At 40.0% G+C, this 11,431-nt stretch overlaps 1 protein-coding gene across 4 annotated transcripts in view; it reads left to right on the top strand.

Annotated features, from left to right (window-relative positions):
- The first annotated feature begins 1,984 nt into the window (after positions 1-1,984).
- Positions 1,985-11,431, top strand: part of LOC107082721 (choline transporter-like protein 1) — a 25,721-nt gene continuing 16,274 nt past the window's right edge. For 2 of the 4 annotated variants that reach the window (XM_015371527.1, XM_015371524.1), the window contains exons 1-3: positions 1,985-2,077; positions 7,935-8,024; positions 9,537-9,679. In XM_015371527.1, coding sequence (XP_015227013.1) covers positions 2,021-2,077; positions 7,935-8,024; positions 9,537-9,679 — 290 coding nt within the window. In that variant the 5' untranslated portion in view covers positions 1,985-2,020. Of the gene's footprint in view, positions 2,078-6,992; positions 7,618-7,934; positions 8,025-9,536; positions 9,680-11,431 lie in introns of those variants that run through there. The other 2 variants (XM_015371526.1, XM_015371525.1) reach the window with 2 other exon arrangements.

Genomic DNA, 11,431 nt, shown 5'->3' with positions numbered 1-11,431 from the left:
AAAGAATAGTACAAATTTGGTTAAAAACATTACTCCTGTACTGAGTTTTATCATATCTGATTTAATATTTAAAGAATCTGGAATCAGACAGACAGCTATCTAAAAATTCTATTACTCAGGAAATATCAAAAAAGTAAAAAAAAAAGATAAAAACAACAATAAATACATATTACAAATGCAAATTTTGGCTGGAAGAAAAAAACTTCAAGATACATTGTTTTTCTAACATAAAGTTTCAAACCAATCCTTAAATTATAGGTAAGGTATTTTGGTTGAAACATGATTAAAAAAAACTTCCATGGATAATTTCTACTTAATAATTTCTACTTATTACTGAATCTGATCTTCCAATAGCTTAGATTATTCAGTTAATGAGTTAATGAAAAAAAAATTGCCAGGAATTTTAGCCAAGTAAGAGAAGTGACAGTTAACAAGAATATGTTTCAGCTAAAAGTAGGAAATACAGTGAAAAATACTAATACAAGTAAATATATAATATATAGTGATATATAATATAGCAAAGTATAATATAATATAATAGTACATTTTATGATGTGTTTACAACAGAAGAAAAATACTTTATCATTTTTTCCCCTTCAGTATTGTATAGTTAAAAGGGCAATGAAAAAATATGTTTACAATGGTAAGGCTGAATATTGTTGAATCTGGACCTGGATCCAGTTTTCTAAATACCAACAGCAAAAGATGGATGTGTGTATGCAGCTGCTACTCATTGACGACCGTTTACTCAGACTACAATACCCAGAAGATTTTTCTGCTCCTGTCATCAGTCATCAGTCTGACTCACGCAACAAAAACACCACCTTGCAGGAATAAACCTCTGATATGCTCTGAGTGATGCTGTGAGGCTCAATAACATGTCTTCTCCCCTGGCAGTTATTTGATCAAATGAGCCTGACCTCAGACTGCAGATTAACACAGCAAACATTTTCCTCCAGGATAAGGACTGGTTACACGGGTTAGAGATTGTAACAAATCAAAAATGAAATAGTAAAAAACAACTATGAACTGAGCAGATCCTTAACCTGTTACTGCAGGATGCATGAGAACCGAGGAAAAGGACCAGCAAGACAGGATGGATGAGATGGTCCCATCAACAAGATTTAAGCTGGTTTCTGTGTCAGCTAGATTCTGATCTTTTCTTGTTGTGATAAGAACCAACAGCTTCAGAGAATTTAGGGTTACAGACAAACAGACAGACAGACAGACAGACAGACAGACAGACAGACAGACAGACACAGAGAAAGAGACAAAAACAAGACTTCACCTTGGTCCTTTAATGGTAATACCTGGATGTCCCCAGTTTTCCCAGGAATCATAAGTGTTTTGCCACAGTCTGTAGGGGGCGCTACACTCAAAGCGATGGATGAACCCTATGTATGGCCTCAGCCTAACCCTAAACCTAATCTTATTGACACCACAGTCCCAAAATTGAGGACCAATAAAAGAGCCTACCTTTTACCTCAAAGTCCTCACTTTACAAAAATATGTAGTGCCTACTCACTCATCTGCAATTAGAAGTACCTGATATACCCACACACTTTGTTTCACACTATCTTTATGGAGAGTTTCCATTGACTTTCATTCATTTTTTCAGTCATTTCTATGGCCTAACCCAGACCATAAGCTTAACCATCACCAACACACACCCTAAGCTCAATTCACACATTATTCCTTAACCAAACTCCCACCCAAAGAGGAGAATATTTCCTCATACAGACCAGTCATTGGTCTCCACGAGTACCTATAAGTCCCCAAAATGTAGCATATTCCTTGGAAATAGTCCCCGCAGGGTCACAGAAACATCACGAAACACATACACACACACACCCACACACATTCATAGTCCAGACTGGTACAACAGTCAGCAACAAGACAAAAGCTCTGTTGTATGATCAGACCCACATCACTGTTTTCCTCAGTCTCACAGCAGCACCCGGACTCTGCCAGCTCATTTGAACCATCAGAACCATCAGCACCAGAAGGACCTGGATCCAGTATGGATTCAAAGCGGATCTCTTCATCCTCTCAGCAGCAGGTCCGACTAAGGACAAAGGTGAAGGATTTGATTCAACATCACTGTCTCACAGTTGTTATGCTTCTCTGTTGATGACTGGTTCTGCTGAGTTCTGTTTGGTTCTGTTGTTGTATAGAGGGAATCTGTTTCTGCGTGATGTTTGGAGGCTGAAGGTTTAGGAGATACACAGAAGCTGTACTATGCAAAGAGATGTCAACTCAGAGAAACAAACAAAATGGGAGATATAGATCAGTTGTTCTGTCAACGTTATGACATTTTTACTTTACTGATAAAACACATAATTATACATGTTATAAATAGGAGAATAACAACTTATAGGCTATGTTAACTGCAGTTTACCATTATGTTAAGCATGTTTAAAGTTAGTTCAAGGTTAAATTTAGTTTTAATTTAATTTACAGTCGCTGACCTGTCCAGGTTGTAACCATCTTATGTCCATAGACTGCCGGTGATTGGCACCGTCCCCACCGTACCCTGACAGAATAAGCAGCAGAAAATGGATGGATCGGTGGATTTACAGTTGCTTTTTATGTGATTTACTCTTGACATTCAGTTTAAGTGTATATAATATAACTCTAAAATAGTTCAAACTAAATTCAAACTTGTTTTATTTGCCATACAGCTAGTTTATAACTGAACGTTGGTTTACTGAAAGCCTCTACTAACCGAAAGTAGCTTAATGTTATTTTGACCTGCTACTCCTAGTTAAATTATTTCCAGTTCAGAGTTATTATAGCCAAATTAAAAGCTAGTCTGTAGTTGTTTTAACAATTAGGTTTACAGATTTTCTAAATAAGATGACCATATTGCTGAAATCAAATCTGAGGGCATTTCCAGTTCATAGGGGGGAAAAACACATACACAAAAACTGGGACAGTAATTGTTTCATGTTTTTGCAAATCTATTAATATTTAAACAACAAAAATCTAATGTAAAAGCCAGGAATGGACCTATATTCTGTTAGTATTTCATAAAATTAATAAAATGAATAAATCAATAGTGTTATTATAAGAAAACTAGAACTGCGTCTCTGAGATGAAGGAAAGGGGTGGGGGTGAGAGGTCAAAGGTGGTTACTAGGACTTTCCAGTTTTCTGGGGCCTAAAGGTCTCTGCTGCCCCCTAAGGGGAGAGTGACATAAGAAAAACAAAAACCAGAAAAGTAAATGCAAACATTTATCCAACATTTAGTCTATGCCTGTGTCTGTCTGTAGAAACATAGTTTCCCCACCTCTTTAAAGAAGTGCAGCAAATACTTATTTTGTTAATGCAGTTTACTGTTAGCCTCTAGTTACTGAAGTTTGCTTCATGTTATTTTAACCTTCTACTCCTAGATCACAGTTTAAATTAAGTGGATCTAAATATCAGATTTCTGAAATCAAATCTGGGGAATCTTCAACTGTTCTTTCCATCAATGTTCCTATTTTTCTTCCTCTCCTCTTCTATCAATCTTACACGATTCTAAAACAGCAATAATCACAATCACTTCTAAAAACATTAGAATGTACAATATGAAATGAATTTAATAGTTAAGGATTTTTGCTTTACAAACCTATTGGAAATTGTTTATTTAGTTAGATGAAATACTGGGGTTATTCCAGAATTATCTTATCATACATATTTTTATTACCTCCACCAAGGAGGTTATGTTTTTAGAGAGTCTGTGTGTGTGTGTGATTGTGTGTTTGTCTCCTTATATGTGTACAAGATAACTTGAAATTTCATGTGCAGATTTTAATGACATTTTTACCAAAGGTACATTTAATTCCAAGGAACCATCCATTACATGTTGGTGATGATCCGCATCACTATCTGGATCCAGGAATTTTTAGAAAAATTCTGTGATTACTGGTATTAATTTAAGTGGAAGTCACAATAGTCCTATGTCGAGGGAAATAAGCTACTTGAAGGAGGTCTGTGCTCTCTGAGTGCTTTTCTAAGTATTACTATTATTATCTCACCTTATTAAAAACAAAACATTTCAAATCACCACAATATTTGGAACATCAAAAATGACCATTAAACAGGTCATTATCACGTACTCAATCATTCTCCAATCATGCAGATCTTGTCTCATTCAGTTCCTGACTCCTATTTTCTCATGAGGAACTTTCATATAGCCAAACTGGGTAGCAGAAAAGCACGCCTATATCTGGAAATGTGTACTCATAAATCACAACCTTAAACAAAACAAAATATGATAACTCTGCTTATAACTAACCATCTGAAAGTATTAACTAAAGGTTAACAGTCAGTTCTGAAACAACTTTAGACAAACCCTTGTTAATCCCTGGAGAACCACCGTAATGCCTCAGGAGTTTTCAATCATTTTGTTAGGCCTACATTTTGTCAGAGATTCTTATACTTATGTCAGTACAACCAGTGTCTTACTCTTTGTTGATTAGCTTGGTTTATGTTACATTTCCTCATCTAAAGTAAAAAACAAAAACACATCACACCATATTTTTTTTTCCTTTTAACCTGGGCACAAACCAGAAATGGATCACAAGGACCAGCCCAATCCAATAAAATGAATCGATTGTAACACTTACCGTACCTAAGGGCAGCTCCCCATCAGTTGACAACAAACCTCTGCTTCTACTCTTTTATAACTACTGCGCTTTATTCCTTATATTACTTCAACAGCAGCGCAACCAGCTAATGTAACATGCTCACAAGCTTTTTCTAGTGTACATGCAACATTTTTCACCTTATAAAACGGTAAATCAGGGATATTTCTGTTCAATTATAATTTATACTTTGCTTTAAATTAGTTAAGACAGATGTTTGTTTAAGGTTGGTTCATGGAATTTATAGTTCGCCTTAAGTTACGGTAATTCCCTCCATTTTTTATTTGATCCTGAGCGATGGTATAATCATTAGATTAATGTAGGGGCTGGTTTTTGGTACAGTATTGATCTGATTGGAGGAAAACCAGGAGAACTCGGCTCCAACCCTCACATGTTCATAGTTGTACTCACACAGGGAACACAGTCAGGACTCCAACATTGATCCTCATCAGAAGGAATTGGTCATGGTTTCATTTGCTACCAGGAGCCCTTTGGACAGACCGATGACACAGAGAGATTAATCTCTGTGGCTCAGAATCACCTTCATACCCTCAGCTTGAGGACATAACTGTTGTGTGTGTGAAGAGGAGCAAAAAGGAATATTTATTTATTATTTTTATAGGAAGCTCTTTATATAAACAGACTTTACCTAAACAACAGTTTATTTGGAAATGTACAGTTTGGTGGGAAGTTCTGTAAACCCCCTAAAGCAGCTGATCTTTATGTTAAATGACCTGTATTGGATTCTGTAGGAGGAGATAAAAAAAGCGTGAGCTCCTTCGATTTTCACAGACACAGCTACTGGTGTACATGTTTGTGAGGGTGGGGGGGGGTGATGGTGGTGGTATACAGTATGTGGTGCCTGGTGGAGGCCGTGAACAGTGAGCTTTGTGTTGATGAAGAGGTTGAAAACAAAGACGTGATTTCTCAACACCCTGCAGCAACTCTCAGAGTCACTGAAAACTACATCTTAGGGTCCAGTTTTCAAGCAGAAACTGTGCTTCCCGGTGCATGTGCAGCTGGACTAAAAAAGACCTACATAGTGTTTCAGGGGGGTCCTTGGTCTAATTTTACAGTGTGTTCTGTTAGGTGAATGCGTTTGCATCTTTTCGATGGTCTTCTACCATGTCTGTGTTTTTAAAAACTTCACACATCATGTAACTTCTCATCCCTTTGTGTTTATATTTGTGTTTGACTGTTCTGCTAAACAGAACTGCTAATTTAACCAGAATATCCCTTCTCTAAGGCATAAGCAGTTCTATACAGGGGCCAGCAGGGGCCAGCACTCGCTGTTCTGAAAACATACACTGCAAATATTCATTCCTTTCGTATAACATCTTGGAATAAAAAATCTTAAAATAAGTACTTTTTTTCTCCTTAATTTGAGCATGTAATTGTTAGATAAATGTTTGCAATCTAAATCAATTTCTCATGAACAAATGAACAAATAACTAGGAATTAAAGTCACCTTTAAGCTTTGGTTGTATTAAAATAGGATCACAATTTTTAATCTGTTGGATCTGGGGTCTGCAGCCATGACTTTGCGGCTTCCTTAATACAGTAAACTATGCGCTCTTGACCTGTTTTTTGTATGTTTGTTTTTGTGCTCTTTGTCTTCTATGAAAAAATGCTGGTCCCGCCCGCCCCCTTGTAAATTTGATGTTTAACCGCCACCGCTCGGATGAGCTGGTCAGAGGCGTAGCCAGAAATTTTAATAAGAGTGGCCAGGTAATAACCAATATACACTGAGGGGTGGCCAAAAGCAGATAGGCCCCAGAATCTCACGGTCAATCTACACTGTTCCAACAGGAAAATTAACGAGCAAAACATCCATATTTTCTAAATAAAGAGTAACTATACTTTCCTACAGCCTTTGCTAACAAATAGAAGCATATATTTAAACATCCGTAATTTCTAGATAAAAGGTATAGTGGATAAAACTCAGTTTTGAGTTCTGGGGCGTAAATCAATCATCATTGTCATTACTTACCTACTTGTATCAATAAAAATCCTGCATACAATTGATATTTACAAGCACTAATATCCACATAAATTGATTATTTGATCATTTTTTTAAACATTTTTATTTATCTTTGATTTCACTGAAGACTCCTTGATGACTTGTAGAGATACATATTTTTCTCTTTACCCCATATAACACAAAATCTAGCTCTGAAAACAGCATGAATTCTGTACTTATCATCTTTGATATTGTATATTGATGTGTATAATTAACCACAAAATAATAAAATGTTTTGAATATTCCACTTGAGAGTATTACTGTTGCCACCATCTGCATTAGAGGGGGCAAAAAATGGTAGTGGTGGCCAATGACTGTTAAGGGTGGCCATGCCCCCCCCTGGCCCCCCATCTAGCTCCGCCCCTGCTGGTCTCCTTTTGTTCTCCAGATGGACCAGATCACAGTTCTTGTTGCTCCTTTGCAGGCTTTACTTATACTATGCTTTGGGGGCAGCTGGTAAATGATTAAGAGCTGAGGAAATATGGTGGGGGTGGATTCTCTTGTTTCAGATGGGAAGCTTTGATCCGCACAGAGAGACAAGCACAGGTCGCTCTGGACTCCAAATAAATAACGGGTCCTAATTCCGCTATCAGGGAAATAGCGCCGGCTCGTCCATTGGCATCCATTCAGCGGTCATAGCAGGTACTGCAGCTGCAGCTCCGCTCCCTCACTGCGCATGCGCAATGAGATGAATGGCCGCTGCACCTGTCAGTCCACCAGGAAGTGAGGGGGACAAATCCTCGGCCGTTAATCCGTCCTCGGTTCGGTCATCTTTCCACCGTGGCATGCTGAGTAGACCGGAGCGATCCGTTTAACCGTCCGGATCCAGCCTCCGGGGCTGCCCGCCTCCTCACCCCCCCGCCTGCAGAGCCTCAGACCCCCGCTGCTGCCGAGCTGAGGCTCCGTGAAGCTCCGTGAAGCTCCGGGCGCGTCCATCCTGACTGCAATGGGATGCTGCGGGAGCGCGGAGGTAAGCAGGCCCGGTTCGGTCCTGTATACCGCAGGCTGCCTGTGTTTTCTAGTTATGGGTTGATATTTACACTGGATTCGAAGCTGGTTCTGGAGAAGACAGGGCCGAGCCTGTCCGACCAGAGCTGGGATTACCGCCAGTAGCTCCTTAATCCAATTAGAGCAGCTCTGTTACCGAGCCGTTACCGGGCCGCTGCTGGTAAACACAAGCCCAAATAAAGATCCCCAGGATTAATGGGGGGACCTGGCTGGCAGGGCCCGGTCCGGTCCGGTCCGGTAGGCCCTACTCAGCACTCACTGTAACCGTGTGTGTTTCAGCGGACAAAGAGAGAATGGAGACCGCTGGAGGACCGGAGCTGCACCGACCTGCCCTGGTTCCTGCTCTTCACCCTATTCTGCGTTGGCATGGTAACCACAGACACACCATAATACTACAGATGCTGCTGGGACACTTAGACAATCTCCATCATACTCTGCTGTAATAGACACTACACTAGTAGTACTATAGTACTTTATTGAAAATTATTGCAGTACTACAGAAATAAAACAGTACTACTATTTGATTACTGTAATGACAATGTTTCTGTAATGGTATTAAAGTTGTACTGAAGTAACACTGACTCTTAAAATCCTTCAATAATACAGCAGCTTAAAAGCATTGCAAATATACTATACTACAGTAATAATGCAGTGATACTTCTCAGATTTACTTTAAAAACTGATTGAATACATGACAATGTATGTGTAGGCTATTACAGTACCATTACAGTACAGTTTTACAGTTTGCTTAAGTAGCCTTGCATGTAAGATGCTTTTCGATGTTCTCATCTCAAACCTGACAGAAACCCAGGAACTGTAATCCTGCTGGAAGGTTCAGATGGTCCCTCATTGTTTTTATCAGAAATCACACATACTGCAAGACAACAAAGTTCTGCAGCAGTCTCTCCTCAAGATAATCGGATATTTCCTTAGTTAATAATAAAGTTAATAATATGTTCTGCACATTTGATCCCAGATACGTTGTCATTGCAATTCCAGCCTTTCCAAAGGACTGTTTAGATATATTTGTGGTTTTCTTGAAGATGCCACACTGCATGCTGGATGTTGGTGAGATGCTCTGGCAGATGACATGGTCTTAAGAAGCTCAGGGTCACAGAGACAGAAGCAGAAATGAGAAAACGTAATGTGGATCTATGAGCTATTTATTTTTACAGGAATTTTAACCTATAGCATCGAAAGTAGCTGACTTTCTATTATGCAGAATCTGACGTGAAAACTATTTGTGTAATGGGAGCAAAACCGATGCTGCGTTCAGGGACAGCAGATAGGGCAGCTTTTCAGATCACTGACTGGAGAATGTCGGAGTCCCAGAGGAGCCTTGAGAAAGGTTCCAGATAGGAGCGATTTTTTATTTTTTTTTCCATATTATGAAAATTGTTCCTTGTATGGTTTTGTTTTTTAACCACAGAACAGAAGATTTCCGCTGTGACCAAATTGGTGGATCAATAACAGCTCCATGTGATATCATTGTTTACCCTCAATGGGAAATTAGCAGGAGAGCAGCCAGCTGATTGGCTCAAAGCTCCTCTGGCTGAACTCTAATTGGTCAGAGGACGGTTAATGAAGAAACTGATGCCCTGCCAGCACAGAGATGATCTGGTGTAGATGTTTTGTCCACACTGATCCAACACTTTGCAAGAACACCTTTTTTCATGCATGAGCACTCTTCTCTGAAATGATGACGCCTTAGCCATGCCTGAACATGCTCAGATATTTTTTCCACTGTTTATGGTTTTCAGGTTCTCATTAGACCTCAGAATAATTATCTGATCATAGTTATTGTGAACTATCTGCAGTCAAATGGTCTTCAGTCCTACGGATATCTTTGTGTGACGATGTTCTTTTACTGACGCTCTACAGGGCAGCATCTGTGGGTTCACTGTCGTCACCGGTGGCGCCGCACGCCTCGTCTTTGGTTACGACAGCTACGGTAACACCTGCGGCCGGCGCAATGAGAGGATCGAAGGCGTAAAGCTAAGCGGGCTGGACCACACCGACAGGAAGTGAGTGCTCTATTTGGCAGCCGCAGTATTAATCAAGGTCCATCATTACAAAAACACAGAGTTTTGTCCTGTAAGGTTTGATGTTGCAGGAACATAACAAACGATTTTCATCCAGATGCAGCTTTGAAAACCTAACTACCCTTCAAAAAAATTGACAAACCAGTTCCTGGTCCTGACTTAACCTTTAAGGTATAGAGGATGATCTTTTAATTCTGAGTGGATCATCTATATAAGTAGTCCTCCTAATTGTCAATCATTCTGGTGATATATTTATGTAAGGCCGTCTGACGCGATCGCCCCCAGTTAGCTATCTTTTTCTGAGCATGTGCACTGGTGTGGTGAGCTACGGTTTCTAATAGTCATTGAAGGTCAACTTTTTACCGTGGTTCTTTAAAAAATGGCAGAGGGTCGTAAAAGAAAGTGTCTATGAAGTGTATGAGAAGAAAAGAAAGGCCTTAGAAGAGGCATATATATATATATATATATATATATATATATATATATATATATATATATATATATATATATATATATATATCCCATAATGCTTAGCGTGGAGAGCTCTCCTCGCAAAGCATTATGGGATTTGCTGTCACAGCGGCCCGCTGTCGCTACCTGTCAGTGGGGACTAATAACAAAGATGGAGCAGGCACCACGCAATGGCGGAGGAGATACGTGACCAACGCAGCAAAAAAGCACTGATTATCTGTCCGAACTGTAAGTTAACAGAGTTCGCTATATAGTCCACTATATAGTCCCCACTCTATATAGTGATTTAGGGATTTAGGGTGGAAGTTCGGACCCAGTAAGCTAGTATGAGCTATGAGAACAGCAACTTTTAAACAGAGCGTGCACGAGGAGAAATGGGCTCTGACATGCTCTTGCACAAGTTTATTAGGGGTTCCCTCCCAGGAGCGGGTACAGGGTTATACATGTACATTCCTTTTTTTAAAAATCGCAAAAATCCTTCACTATACCTTTAAACTCGCTAACTGAGGCCCAGAGACTCTGAGGTGGAGCTCTTGGGGTTTCTGGTCAGTTCTCTGAGCTTCCTGCTCTGATCTCAGGCTGAATCTGTTGGGACATCAGCTTAGAAATGGGAGCTGTGTGAGATGTTCTCCTCTCTGGAATCGTCCTCCTCAAGGGTTCTGGTCCCTGAATCAGAACCTTCTGCTGCTCCATATTATGTTTGTTGTCTTTTGAAGCAGGACATTTTGTGTCCCGATGTGAGAAGTGTGGAGAGTCTGCCTGGATTTGACTGCTTCAGCTGTCTGTAATATTCTAGACTGTTACCCCTCAGTGACCCAAAGCTGTAATACTGTAGTATTACTATAGTATTATGACAGTAGTTGCAGTAAGGTTCATCCTGGCACTTGAATATGTGGTGCATTCAAGGTCCCATGGGAGAGTTTTCTGCTGACAGATGGTGAAAGCTGTGACTCATCAGCAGAGCTGCTTAAACACACACACAGAAACACACACAGAGCCAGAGTCTATTTTTACCTGCAGCTCCACCTGCAGGAGGTCGATCAGCTGATGAAATGTGGAAACAAGCCTCAGACCTACTTTTCCTCAGAGCAGTAACAAAGTGGCTCTGCAGACATTTAGGACAGTGTGAGGGTTGGTGGGTTTCAGCAGTTTTGAGGGGATCTGAGGTCCAGCTGGAGGAGTTTCTGGACAGTCCAAACTGTCTCGGATTGTAGAAGTGATCAGTGAGGTATCCTCTAAGGCAGGGGCGGATCTAGAAAAATA

Source organism: Cyprinodon variegatus, unplaced genomic scaffold, assembly GCF_000732505.1.
Source record: "Cyprinodon variegatus isolate N-32 unplaced genomic scaffold, C_variegatus-1.0 Scaffold59, whole genome shotgun sequence".
Classification (NCBI taxonomy): Eukaryota; Metazoa; Chordata; class Actinopteri; order Cyprinodontiformes; family Cyprinodontidae; genus Cyprinodon; species Cyprinodon variegatus.
This window is presented reverse-complemented; position numbering and strand designations above follow the sequence as displayed.